At 38.9% G+C, this 15,023-nt stretch overlaps 1 protein-coding gene across 1 annotated transcript in view; it reads left to right on the forward strand.

The window, feature by feature from the left end:
- Window positions 1–1,506: 1,506 nt before the first annotated feature.
- Window positions 1,507–15,023, forward strand: part of DHX15 (DEAH-box helicase 15) — a 38,093-nt gene continuing 24,576 nt past the window's right edge. Inside the window, exons 1-3 of the mRNA XM_080924496.1 lie at window positions 1,507–1,708; window positions 6,918–7,353; window positions 10,067–10,260. Coding sequence (XP_080780622.1) covers window positions 1,638–1,708; window positions 6,918–7,353; window positions 10,067–10,260 — 701 coding nt within the window. The 5' untranslated portion in view covers window positions 1,507–1,637. The remainder of the gene's footprint in view (window positions 1,709–6,917; window positions 7,354–10,066; window positions 10,261–15,023) is intronic.

A 15,023-nucleotide genomic window follows, 5' to 3' on the forward strand; every position in this document is an offset into this window, starting at 1 on the left:
ATTTGTTACAAAAATAGAAGCTTTTATCTGCCATGTTTCTGTTGTATTTAATCTTTTGAGAATCAGCCTAGGAGCGTCTTGACATGAAGTGATAACTCCGTGTTCGGGCTGATCCTTAGACCTCTTTCTCCCACACTTCTGGAAATGAATGCAACTGAGCAAGCACATAGGTTGAAGGGAGAAAGATACACCACCTCTTAAGCATCACCTTGCCTCAACAACTTGCCATTAGAGTAGAGTCTTTTTTTTTTTTTGCTAGTATTTTTTAGATTGGATATTTTATTTACATTTCAAGTGTTATCCCCTTTGCTGGTTTACTCTCTGCAAACCCTCTATCCCATCCCCCTCCCTTACCCTGCTTCTTTGATGGTGCTTCTCCAGCCACTCCTGCCTCAAGGTCCTAGCATTCCTCTACACTAGGGCATTGCGCCTTCAAAGGACCTAGGGCCTCCCCTCCCACTGATGGCAGATGAGGCCCCTTCAGTTCCTTCAGTCCTTCTCCTATCTCCTCCATTGGAGTCCCAGGGATCAGTTCGATGGTTGGCCTTGAGCATCGGCGTCTGTATAGGTCAGGTACCGTGGAGTCTTAGTGGATGGACTATTTGTTGATTAATTTCTTTCAGGTTAGGTGATCACGTCTATAAAATGTCTTTCTGGCTTCCCTCTACTAAGGAGCACAGCAACTAGGCATGCTAGGGCACGCCTTTAATCCCAGCGCTGGGAGGCAGAGACAGCACCTAATCTCTGAATTCCAGGCTAGCCTCTTCTACAGGGCTTGTTTCAAAACGGCTAGAGCTACACGGAGAAACCCTGCCTTGAAAAACCAAACCAAACCAAACCAGGACAAAGATGGGGCTAACATCTCCGAGTGCCTAATATGTCCTCATATACACACAAACGAAAAAGACTAGGGCAGAGTATTGGAGGCAGACAAAATAAGGTGCCTAGTACGATTACTTTCAATTTTCCGAATCCTTTCCAAAACATTTGTAGCTTGAATAAATACTGTCCTGGGGTAAGTGGACAAAACGAGTCACGATAAGTTAACATTTTTCACCTCGGTTGGGAATCTGGCGCAACAACTGCAAATTCTTGTTCTGGAAGTTATAAAGTAATTGTGTCCTGCTCTGCCACTTACCAGCTGTGTGATCTTGTTTTCTTAAACCTTCCTGAGCTTCGGGCCCTAAAAGCAAAAGTAAATGCACGGCTGGATAGATTTCCTAATTAGGACTAAGCTTTTTTAAACTTTCCGAACGAACTCCAGGCGGCAAGTGACAGCTTGAGGCGCGTCTCTGTCCTTCGCAGCCGCTCACAGCGGCTCCCAGCTACGAGGAGGGAGGAGCCCACGGGGCGCAAAGCCATTCAGCCAATCGCACAGCGGGCGGGACCGGAGTTCCCGCCTCCGGACGGCGTGCGCGCGCACCACGCCGGCACGCCCGCCGCGGAGGCGCGCGCGCAGGCCCTGCCCTCGTCGCGGCCGCCATTTTAGCTCCTGGTTCGGGCCGCACGGAGCGGGCTGTGGTGGCGGGAGGGGTGGGGGTCCCCGCGAGTTGAGCAGCGGGCCTCTTCTGTGTGGATCCGGCTGCTGGAGTCTCTCTTCTTCCTCCCTCCTAAGCGTCCGCACTGGGAGTGCGAAGATGTCCAAGAGGCACCGGTTGGACCTGGGGGAGGACTACCCCTCGGGCAAGAAGCGTGCGGGGACCGATGGGTAAGGCAGGCCGGGGTGCGCAGTCGCCTGGGCTTTGTTGGCTTGTGGTGAGGAGCAGGCCCGGCAGCCGAGTCTTTGTCTGCCGTCGGCCGGCTGGGGCGCGGGCCGAGTGTGTGCGGCCAGGGCGAGAGGCCTGTGGTGGCCACGAGGCCGCGGGAGGCGGGCGGGAGGAGCGGGCCGCGAGGCCTCGGTGCTCGCGTGAGGCCCGCCGCCGGGGAGAGCGGCCGGAACCGGATGGCCAAGGGCACTGCCCGGTGGGCGGCCCCGGGCGGCGGCGGGAGCTGTCTGCTTGACGGTAGAGGCGAGCCGACCTCCGGGCGTGCTGTTTGGCGGGAGACGGAGGGCCTGCTTCCATTGAGGCACTTCGGAAAAGGCCGTTGCCAACTTCCGCCCTCTGCCTGCCCTCCCGCCATCTCCTTTATTTCCTGCTTTGCTTAAAAACCAGCCTCGCTAAGCATCAGTGGGGTAGGTGTGTGAAAAATACGTATTCCCCCTCCGCTCTAAGTTATTTCTATCTCCTCCCGACTTTGGACGCACTTTTCAAAAAGTGATCTTAATAGTGTTTGAACAAACAACACCCACGTGCAGATTGAGAAATGCTTACGCCGATTCTTGGTTTAGCAGTTTGGTTCCTTTTGCAAAGACAACAGGCATTTAGCATGTAAGCAGTTGTGTTATCATTTTCCAGTCTTTTTTTTCACAGTTCATACTTAAAGTGTATTTTAGTTTATATTCCTACCCTCCCATTTTAATTTACTGTATGTTTTCGGCAGTACAGAGATGTTTGGTTAATTAAAAATTACTTCCACAGAAGTCCGGATGTCCAAAACTGTTGTATGATTTTATCATTTTTTTTAACGTCCTATGACAGTCTTGTGACACCGACTCGCTGTCAAGTCAGAGATGTGTGGTCTCTTGAGTTTTTGTTAAGTCCTTCGGGATTGATTTCTAACTACCAATATGAAGTATAGGTCAGGATAGGATGTGTTCTGATGCTCTTCTTAGATTGAAATATTGAATATGGAAAGCAGGTTTTTAAGTTTTGATTCTGTAGATTCATTTAAAGCTTTAGTACTAAGCATTATAATAATACAACATCCCAAGACAGCAGCTGTTCCTTCTAGCAACAATTCCAAGTGTTTGTATTTGAGCTAGGTCAGTTCTTAGGTAGAAACACAGCTCATGAATATTCTCCAAGGGAGAGCAAAGTTCCAGTGAGCTTTTCCATACTTTATAGTGCCATCTAGAATTCTTTTCTCAGCAGGAAACTTAGTACTGTAGTTAGGCATTACCACCTGCCATGCCATTTATATTGGATTGATAAAGTGGGGAACTTCTTTGAAGTCAAAGTGAATGTCACATTTGGCTAAGATGCAACTAATTTCCCTCCTTAGAAGTCACATTGGAATGAACACTGTGAGTTAGTTCTTTTCAGTGTTTTTTGTGTGTATGCTCACTACTCAGTGCTCTTACTGGGATTAGTGACTCCACATTATAGTGATTGTGGTGATTTCTCTTGCAAATGTATGGCATTGGTAAAATGGACTTTGGGTGTATCATGGTAGCTTCATGTTTCCTCTGAATATTTCATATTTGTCAGTAAGTACAGGAGAGTTCAGTTGTACAGCAATTCCTTAATTTCTAGAGATTCTGGGGGCAGTTTTTGCTGTTTCCTAAGTTTTTTGAGTACTTTATAGAACTGGTTTTCCTTAGCAATAAGTTTAAACAGTATTTGTGCTTGGTATCTTTGTTTTTTCTTCATCACTTAATTTGAACACACTTTTGACTGCCAGGATTCTTTGCTTCCCTATCCCTCCTCCCTTTGCTCTTGTTTGGTGTATTTGACAGCATGGACTTGTTCATTTTGTCATCCCCAGCTGTCACCAGACCCTGTTGTCTCCATTCCAGCACACTTTTGTGTGTGGGTATATGACCGCTGCTTGTGTGTGGCAAGCAGAAGAAAACATGGAGTCAGTTACTTCCTCTTGACCATGCTAGTCCAGGGGTCAACTCAGTTTTTCAGTCTGTGACATCTCACCAGCTCCAGAAAGTCTGAGGACATTTTTATTCTAATGGTTCTTAGTAGTCCTGATCAGAACTTAAGATTCTGTGTAGGTAGAAGAGGTTTCACTACAATCCTGTGATAGCTGAGGTTAACTAATAAGATAAGGTGCAGTGGGGAAAAGAGCAGTAAGTTACTTCAAATTGTTATTTCCATCTTTGGAGACCATACTAAGTACAAAATGCAACATCAGTGAGCTCTTGGGATTTGGGTCCCATTGGCCTTGTAAGGCGTCTCTCTTGTCTTGCTCATTGATATTAAGTGCTTTCCTAGGGTTTTCTGTAGATGAAAAGTGAGTATCCTTGTGTATACATATTAATGTTTACATATAATGCACATACTTAGAAGTTCTGAAAGTGAGACTGTCAGAAGAAATGTAGTGTTTATTTATATAAAATCTCTGAAGTAAATAACGAGCTTCCATCCCTTAGCAGTTTATCGGTACCCGTTACTATTCCAAGTACAATTTAAACTGAAACATCAGTAGTAACCATGTTTGTTGGTGCATTTCAGATATTCCAGGCAACATTACAGGTATTAGCTTATTACAGGTATTATTAAATGTTTTTAGTTCCATTTCAAAAGCCACAGCTTGCATGTAAGCAAGGAAACATTGTTCTTGATAGTTGTCAGTGTTGACTGAAGTGCTATTTAGAGCACTTTCAGCCCATCCATAATAAAGAGAGACAGCATTGCTACATAGCCCTGACTATTAGAAACTCACTATGTAGACCATGTTCACAGAGAGAACAGAGTGTCTCTGCCTCTTGAGTGCTGGGACTAAAGATATGTTTAATCACCACACTGGGATTGTTTTATTTTCTTTAAAATTAAACACATTGTTTCAACTAGAAAATTTTTATGAACAAAACTTTTATAGTAAAAGTTCCCATTTAAAGGAGAACTGTGTGTACAAAGTGGAGAGGCTGTGAATCCCCATTTGACAGACCTTTCTGTGCCATTATTCAGAGCAGCCAGTGTGAACTGCAGCTGCGTTCCAAGGCATTGCTTCAGTTTTCTGCATATTCCTAAATGTTTTCTTGATAGTTGATATTTTTTCCCCTTTGCAGAGAAGATAAAGTGAGTCTTAGGCCTTTGCTTGTTTTGTGGTTGCTATGCCCTTCTTTTTATTTAAATTTTCATTTCACGGATTAGCACATCCTTGTGTCTTGCATTGTATTTCTTTCTCTGCAGTAATGAAGCTGCAGGTGAAATGTGTTCTGAAAAAGTGTGTATTAATACAGGTTAATTAACATCACATAACATTACATAGACGTATTCCTTGTATCTCTCTTTCCTGAAGTTTTGTTGCTTTGAATAAAGGTTATGTCCTAATTGTCTTGGTGGTATGGATGATGCTTATTAAATTTCTTTTTGACTTTTCTACTAAGGTAATAACTACGGACACAAAACTTTTTAAAAATTTTCTGTGTGTGTGTGTCCCCACACAGAATATATCACCAACTTGTTAGAGATGGGGTCTCACTGAATTTGAAGCTGACTGATCTAACAACCAAGATTCGTTTCCCTCTCACCAATACTGGGGTTACAAGGCATTGCAAGGCCTTTCATGGCCTACCTGGGGCTACACATTTGAACTCAGATTCTCTTGCTTTCACTGCATCACTAGGCCTGCAGGGTATCTTTACTTATTTTGAGGTGATAGAGAACCCAGTTAAGGAGTACCTAGAAGAGAAACAAAATTAGAAACAAAGGCGATGGTTGAGATCTATTTTACAGACAGGCTTAGCTTGTGAAATTTTGAGACTTTATTTTGTATTCCATCTTTTCTCCTGAGTTTTTTTTTAATTAGATAAAGAGTTTAAAACTTTTTTAATTGAAAATAGATTCTTTTAACTTATCCCAACCATAGTCCCTGTTCTCTCTCTCTCTCTCTCTCTCTCTCTCTCTCTCTCTCTCTCTCTCTCTCTCTCTCTCTTTCTCTCTCTGTGTGTGTGTGTCTCCCATTCCACCCCTTACGTATATAGTTTTAATTATTTTGGGTTTTGGTTGGCTTGTGAGGCTTTATTTAGTTTTGTGTGGAGGTTGGGGTTGGGATTGTTTTGTTTTGATTTTTTTTTTTTTTTTTTTTTTTTTGGTGGAGGGGAGGAGGAGGAGGTTTGGGCTTTTTAGACAGGGTTTCTCTGTATTGCCCTGACTGGCCTCAAACTCATAAAGATTCACCTGCCTTTGCCTCCCAAGTGCTGGAATTAAAGACATGTGCCAGGATTAAAGGCATGTGCCACTGCCACCTGGCTTTATAATTCTTCAATGGGTAGACATTAGAATGGAAGAGAAATCACAGGGTAGTGAGGCCTTTCTTCACTGCAAGAGTATATGGAATAGAATGTCATATTTTAAGAATAAGATTGGATGAGGTTAGCAGTTTGCCACTGAACCATTCTCACACAGTGCTGTGTTTAGTTAGCATTTTAGCTGTGTTCTGTTTGAGGTCTTTACTGTTGCTCCTCCATCAGACTGGAGAGTTGAGTGCTCTTCCTTGTTCTGCTATACTGATACTTAGGTCACAGGAAATAAACTTTTATGTGTTGTAAGTAAAGAACAATGATAGGCTTAGAAGCTTGTTTCTGTTTAATTTCTATATTGCCTCATTATTTTAGTCTAGGTCCCAAAACCTTTCAGGCACTTAAGGTGTATGAGTTGGTCTGAAGTAAAGTTAGAATGAGTAAACAGATTCAGTACTCAGACCACCTTCAGATGCAACTCGAAGCCATATTGTTGGTCTTGTATTTTAAATTATCTTAAAATTACTCCATTAGGAATATCTGTAGTAGATACCAGAAATGACTGCTTTTCTGAATTACTTAATTTTTAAAACAATTCCGTATTTTGTTAACATTGTTTTTAATTTGACATTTCATTTTGATTGATTAGATGACATTTTGTGTTGAGGCTGTGTCCTGGGTATTAAGACTGGTAGTTAGACTTGGGAGCTGAGCCATTTTGATGGCCTGTGGGTCAGTTCTCCGTGTTGTGCTTGAGGTTTTATTTAGAGGATGGAACTAGAGACTTCTATCTAATAAAGGATGTTTATTCTGGCATGTGAAGAATCTAGTCATAATTTCTAATAACTAATTGAGATATGTTCTTTAAATCACTCTGATTTCCAAATTTTTCTATTTCTAGGAAAGACCGGGAACGAGATCGGGATAGAGAAGACAGATCTAAAGATCGAGACCGAGAACGAGATAGAGGAGACAGAGAACGGGAAAGGGAGAAGGAAAAGGAAAAAGAATTGAGAGCTTCCACCAATGCCATGCTTATCAGTGCTGGATTGCCACCTTTAAAAGCTTCTCATTCAGCTCACTCAACCCACTCCGCTCATTCAACACATTCTACACATTCTGCCCATTCAACACACACTGGACACGCAGGACACACATCACTTCCACAGTGCATTAATCCATTTACCAACCTGCCCCATACGCCTCGATATTATGATATTCTAAAGAAACGGCTTCAGCTCCCTGTTTGGGAATACAAGGATAGATTTACAGATATTCTTGTTAGACATCAGTCATTTGTACTGGTTGGTGAGACTGGGTCTGGTAAAACAACACAGGTGAGTTGTTAGATATGGTAAATATGTTTTAACTTAACTAAATGTATTGATTGGGTCTTGGTAGTCCTTCTCCATTTCTAATTGTCTTATAGAGTACCTTGAAAAGTAACCTTGATGAACACTAGTGGTTTTTCAGGGTGTGATTCAAATAGAGAATGTTTAGGTTTTTTCCAAGTCCACATAGGAAAATAATTGGTATGTTCTCATCTTGAAAGTATGGCAGGAATAAAGTTTGTTTTCTAGGGCCTGAGTAGAGAGATCTAAATAAACAATTGTTGTTTCTACTCACAAGTGTTTGTTAAAATATTTTGAACTTTGTGAATAGTGTAAAAAAAGTTGAAATTGCAGTCATGATAATGCATACCTTTTACTTCCAGCATATAGGAATGAGGTAGGCAAGTCTCTGAATTCAAGGTCAGTTTTATCCATATAATGAGATCTTGTCTCACAAGAAGAAAATGATTAGAAATGCTACAAGGTACAAAGTGGTTGTGACCTGCGTCTATCTGTCTCCAGTGTAAACACTGTTGAAGGTGGCTCATTCAGGTGCCCACAGGTTTTAAACATGAATAAGCCATTAGTTAAAATTGTTGATAGATAGGCAGCCTGTTTTTATATTTATATATTATTGCATCTATGTGTGTGTGTGTGTGTGTGTGTGTGTGTGTATGGATGCACCCATGGCATAGCACATATGTGACAATCAGAATAGCTTAGGAGAGTTACTGTTTATCCTATGGGCATTGAGGATTGAACTCAAGTTGTAAGGCTTAATGGCCGTGCCTTTACCTCACTGAGGTAACATACCAACCTTAGGCTTGTTGAGTGACTTCAGGAACTAGGTTGCTTATAAATTTGAAATGTCTAGATGTACTTTGTAATTTGTACATGTAAATTGCACTTTACTACATAGAGCCAGATAGCCCTGCTTTCCTCATGCCGCATAACACAACAGCTCATAAGCTGTTTGCTTATATCCTTGAACGTGAATTAACTAGTTCTTGTGAGTTTAATAGGCACTTGGAAAGCCATCAGTTAAGAGTTTTGTTTTGACTACAAAAGTTGCTGGATATGCTAGAAATTTTCCAAAATATAGGAAAATACTCAAATTAACGTAATAATTGCCTGTTTTAATATGCAAAGATAAAAGTGTTTATTGGCTTATTTAATTTTTATGAATGTAGGATAAACATTTATAATTGAACATGATGCTAAGCAAATACTCTACCACTGAGCTCTTTGTTCAGCCCCCCACCCCCCGAAGGATCTTGCTATGTAGTCTGTCTCCGCTTCTAGTTTGCTATCTTCCTGCCTGCTAAACCTGAGGTGTTGACCACCATGTCTGGCTTACGATTTTTTTTAAATTATGTTCTACAGATCAAAATTGACTAGTTTATAGAGACATTTTGATACTGTAGCAGCCAAAAATATTAAAAGACTTAATTGAGGAACAGTATGATGTTAATAACAACTCTTTATTTTCGTTGATATTATGTCATTATTTTCATGACATCTTTAATTTCAGCGCATGGGAGGCAGAGCTTGAAGGCAACTTGAATTAACTCATTAGGAATTAATACATAAATCTGTTACTTTCCCATCAGTTATTTTAAAAGTACAAAGAACTTCTAAAGGTTTAAGATATGCCAAATTAACCAACACGAAATTATTCATTTCATCGGAATAATTTCTTTTAATCTGAACAATTTTAAGAATTAAGAATTTCACATTGTTTGATCACATTTTACTTTCTTTGTTTTTTGGAGGATGGTTGGTGAAATGAAAGTAGATCCTCAAAGCATTCCTAGAAAAGCACTGTGGGACTGTTGGTTCCCAGAATTAGGAAGGTAGTGTTATTTGGTTATTTGTTTTCTTCTCTTAGGCCCTTGAAAGACATACACTATTTTGCAAATTGCAAAAGTAATCTAACTAAATTATATAATAGTGTATGTCAGTCAACATTTGTCATCAGATGTCATCATATAAATACCGAGATCCAAGCCCTGTACATTCTTTAGCATTAGAATGTTTAGGATTTCAGAATCTTTGATGGGACAGATCTAGGTACTTGTAGTTGAGGATTCTTATTGAAGTCTGTGAGCATTTACATCTTCTGTTCATTTCAGTTAAGTGAGAGAAGCCCTTCACATCTACATAGTGTTATAGGTCACCATAATGACCACCTTGAGCTTCATATTTTTGTTTCCCCTTTTCTCTTGGCTGTTGTTTTTAGTCCTTTTGACCTTGAAGGTGACAAGAAATTTTGAGAACTTAAACTTATAAGATGGTATCTAAGGCACTGTTAGTGTGTATAATATTGCTCCTGAGAGAGTTAACAGTGTTAGGATGACCTTTTGATTGGATTGCAATGTGATACTTGTGCCTACATTTTTATAATTAGAAATGTGATTTTCAAAAGTATACATTGCTATATTTTACTTCTGAGACTTCCAATTCTTTAAAGGATAGAATTTAAATTGGATGTTTTTTCCATTGCTTAGAAAAATACTAATGGTGCAGCTGTGCTGCTGAGCATAGAGCGGACCTTCTTCCTAGGAGGTCGTTATGTCCCGTCAGTGCTCGGGGTATTGCAAACTGAGTCTTTGCATAATTGAGTTTTGTTTTAAATAATTACAGTAAGATAAAGTTTTAAATACATATAGTTTGTATGTGGGCAGAGTACAGATAATTTAAATGTGGAATTATTTTGTAGATACCACAGTGGTGTGTGGAGTATATGCGGTCCTTGCCAGGACCCAAAAGAGGAGTTGCCTGTACACAGCCCAGGAGAGTGGCTGCAATGAGTGTGGCTCAGAGAGTTGCTGATGAGATGGATGTCATGTTAGGCCAGGAAGTTGGATACTCCATTCGATTCGAAGACTGCAGTAGTGCAAAAACCATTCTTAAGTAAGTGCTGTCTTTAAATGGGTACTACTCTAATTGTAGTTTTCTTCCATTGGTTAAGGAATTTTACTAATGTAATTACCAGTTTTAAAATACAGTAAAGTAGACATGTCAGGTGATGTTTTATCAATGGTTTTTTTTCTTGGTGATAATATATTTAGCTCTTAAATATATTATAAATATTTAGTAGAAATTCTGTTTCAGTTTAGTTGTATGGTGCTATATCATCTGTGAATGTCACTAAAAGCATAGAATGTGGGGTTTTAGATGGAGTTAAATGTAATAAAGGGTAAAAATGTCTGTTAGTAAAAGTTACTCTTAAAGAACACATAGTATGTGGGTGGGATATGATTTATTTATGGGTACAGGAAGTTGTGTAGTTCTTGCTGTGTGAGCTCATGGAGGAATCCTGTGTAATACAGTATTTATACCACCTCAGGGTCCTGCTTCTTTATGCCTGCTGTGCTCTGGACCGTTTGAGAATACTTATGTATTCTCTATGTGCAGTTACATTCTGCTTAAGTAGTAATACCTGTTGTCCAATAAGTCTTATTTTCTCCTGTTGCTTTTATGTATTAACATTTATAGGACATTTAGTCAGTTTTAGAAATAACTTGGTCACAGTTTTCAGTTGTGCTGTAAAAATAGAACTTGGGATACATGATCAGTGACTGAAGCCTGTGGTGTGGATATGCCGATAAATGAGATTGATTGGATTAGGAAAATGGTACAGTAGCATAGTATGAGGTCCTGTGTCTGCCATCTTCAGTCTTTTGATTCATCCATAGTTGAGCATTGATCTTAAATATAACATTTTTACTTTTGAATCTTTAGCATGTCTCTTTTTTAAAGTTTATAACTTAAAAAAATAATTCTTTAATTAGAATAGTCTGTTAACTTTTTAGCTAATATTTCACTTTCTTGGGTGTGTTTGATTGGAACTTAATAATTTTTTAATTGAAGTTCAACTTTAAAATATCAACCAATCAACTTAAGTTTTTGACCTTTTTTGTTTGTTTTTTTTTTAAGTTTTTGACTTTTAAGGGGTGTATTTTTGGCTCGTGTCGTAATTTTCATTGAATATATGGCTTTACGTGATAACATCTATGAGATTACAGCATAATAACTATATTTACATAAAATCGGCCTTTTAAAAATAAATCTATAAGATGCAGATATCAAGGACTTGAAGGTACAGCTTTTTCCCCATCTCTAAAAGGAGTATCTTTTCAACATTTGGTTAGGTACCAAATTTTTCTTAATAAGCTACAGTTAGGGGATAAAACAGTTTGGAGTTTTGAGAAAGTTACAAGCCATATTGAGAGCATATGGCAGAAAGTAGAGGAAGGATAGACTTTCGAAAGATGAATCTTGTGACAGACAGGTGCAGTAGTTCAGAGTGAGAGTGTTTGGCACTGTCATACTAACTTACTAAGCAATTCTCAATTGTATTAAGTTTAAAAAATTGATCTACATTAGGTAAGATTCTCTGGCAGTATTAACAGAATTGGAAATGGGTTATTTTTTATTTCCTTCAGGGAGAGAAAGATTGTAATGCCACTCTTAGTAGGAAGTGTGCTAGTGGTAGTTTTATTTGGTAGGACTGCTTCACTAAGAAGTGTTGTAAAAGTATTTGGATATATTTGTATTAACTCACTGAAAACCCAGATAGTAAAAACTGGTAATGCCTTAAACTGAAGGTCAGTTGTGTATTGAATAGGAAGAATGCATAGACAGGTCTTTACATATTTTTCTATTTAGAAATTAGTGTTTACATTTTATCAAAGGAACTTTAATACAAAAGGATAGTAGAGAAGACTGAATTTTAATGATTTTTTTCTTGAATATATTAGAATTTAGACAATTTGAGGCTACATTTGTGTCTTTAAAATTGGTCCTATATAGTATCCATAATATATTTTCAGTGTTTGAGATGCATTAAATTCTACGTTAGATAGTGTGCTGTTTGCAGAGGATTTTACTTTGTACAAATTAGTTGACATTAGATCAGACATAGGAAGCTAAGGAAACAGTTGAGTCTGAACATGATTCATTGTGATGTTTGGAAGAAAACGTTATGTGTAATACCATTGCTGTGGATTGAAGAATTTCTTGGTATGAATTGTAACAAATCATAGGACATTTCTTAGTTTATTTTCAGGGAGCAGATGACTTTGGAGAGGGAACAGTTTGATAATCATATCTGTAGAAAAACTATCTTGGAAAGTTACCTAGAAAAACTGACTTTGTAGCTAATATTACTGGTAGTTGAGGTGATAAGACTTTTTCCCAGCTGCACAATAGAAGTAGCTTGATATTGAGGGACTCCAGCTTTTTACCAAGACATACCCAGTACTTTAACCATTAAACAGTACTAGTAGTAAGGAATCAATCTGGTTTACATCTATAAATAGAAAATACAGTTTCAGATCTCTAAAGCAGAACATGTTTATGTGGAAGACTAGCTTAAGAATTCACATTTGATAGAGAAATTGGTTTCTGGGTGTTATAGAGTCTGTAGCCCAGGACCTTAATGTTTGCTAGACCTGGGAGCTGTATTTCAGTCTTTATAGCCAGCATTTTCAGTCTAAGATCAGTTGAAGCAAATAGAAAGATTTAGGTATAGGGTGAAAGAATTCCAGGTGTATGGGATTAGCCCTCCCCCCCCCATTTTCTTTGTTCTTTTAAGTGGAAGGTTAGTTTTTAAGCCTTTAAATATATAATTTGTGTGTCAGTTTGAGCATGGCATGTGTATTATATATCAGAACAACTTATGGTTCTCTCTAGTGTGTGTGTGTGTGTGCGCATGATTTTTTGAGACAGGGTTTCTATAACCCTTCCTGTCCTGGCTTTTGCTCTATAAATTAGGATTTCCTAGAGCTGAGTTCTGCCTGAGCTTCCTGACCACATGGAGCAGTTAATTTTCTTTTCTTTCTTGTTTTTAATTTTGCTTGAGAAAGTACCAGTTACTTTAATTTTTAAGCATTGAACAAACTTATATAAGCATTTTAATGCTAGATTAGATTAAGTTATTAAAGAACGAGATTATTATGGACACAGTATAAGATCAAAGGTGGGATTTTTAATCTGTCTTGCTTAGTGAAGCTACAAATTTGGGGCATAATTAGAGTCTGTCTAATATGCTTTACTTGTATGTGGAACTTGGTGGGTTCTTGCCTTTTCCACTTATTCTGAGGAAGTCAAACTGGGCAGCAGAAGAGTGAGAACCTTGTGACTACAAGAATCTTGATGAATGTTTAGCAAAATTAAAGAAGGGGCAGATACAGTAAAGGGTCTTTCTCTGGCATCCTTGAAGGTTCTGTTGATGAAGCAGAGCATGGGGATTTAGTGATTTATGTAATTTCCCTTTCATTCTGAATCTGTTTTGGTTATCTGATTAACTTTAGCTTTGGAACTTTAAAGGAGACTCTGGAGTTAATATATACAGCGAAGTATAATTTTGGAGGGACATGAGTGTGTTCTGTTGACTATTGTTCTGATACTCTACTGAGAATTTTGTCTAGTCTGTAATTTGAGGGTAAGCTGCTAGCAAGTCAAGAAAAGGTAAAGACAGTTGAAATATAGGGGGAGAATGGCATTTTTGAACTTCATTGTATGAACTGCTTCATGTAAAGCTTGAAGGAAATATATTTTTAACAAAAAGTATGTTTATACAGTCTAGATTAAAAAATGGTTTTAATTTCAAAGGTAGGCATTTTTTATAGGCAAGAAGATGAAAGAAGCCAAAAGATCCTACCAACAAAATACAAACACTACTCACAGTAAGGATCTTGGTAGGGAACATTTAAGATTGGGACCCTGAGGATTATGATGTATTGCCTGGCAAGTTTAATATTGAAATGCTAACTGTATAAGAATTTAGAGTCTGGAGCAATAGCCAACAGGGCACAGTGATTTAACAGATGGGAAATTTGAGAACCAAGATGATCCCTCTATCCTAGGGTCTTGTGTTGGGTCCCAGCCCTGTGAAAATTAGCTTCAAGTTTTCAGAGAAAGGGGCTGATAACTGCTTCAAGGATTCTGAGTATGTTGATCTGTGCAGTCATGATATACTACTGACAGATTGATAGTGTGTAGTCAGCAAGGCTAACACTTACTGCTGGTGGTACTGCTAGTGGTAGTACATTTCCAGCTTGGTAGATTGTAGAATCTTACCAACCAGATTTAGTTTAAATGAAAATGGTTTCCATTGGATCAAATATTTGAGTGCTTGGTTTCTATTTGGACTGTTTGGGAAGGAGTCCTCTAAGGAGTGTTTGAGGAGATGTGTCACTAGTGGTGGGTGGGTCATTGTCTCTTTGAGGTACTGGTTCAGTACCTTGCCTTCGCCATCCTCCCTGCCATGATGGTCATGGGCTCACCCTCTGAAACTGGAAGCAAACTTCCAAAACACAAGTTGCCTTGGTCTTGGTGTCTTCTCATAACAATGGGAAAGCAACTGGTGTCTACCAGCTACACTAATATAACACAAAGTTGAATTACAATTAAGGAAGGTTAGCATGATGTTTGTCATTGTGGAATTAATGTAGGCAGATAACCCTTAGGGCTTGAGATAAGCGGTAAAATCCTGTCTGCTACTACTTTAAGCCACAACTGTACAATTTAAAAGTAATTTATAGTAGTAGGCTTTATGAGGCTAAATGGTTTACTTTGATCTTTGTGCTCTTAGGCTGGGGAGTACAGAATAATTGGTTGGTTGACTATTTAAGAAACTGACTGAAATATTGTTACTTTTCAAGTGGGAT

The sequence above is a fragment of the Micromys minutus genome (genome assembly GCF_963924665.1).
Source record: "Micromys minutus genome assembly, chromosome: 1".
Taxonomy (NCBI): domain Eukaryota; kingdom Metazoa; phylum Chordata; class Mammalia; order Rodentia; family Muridae; genus Micromys; species Micromys minutus.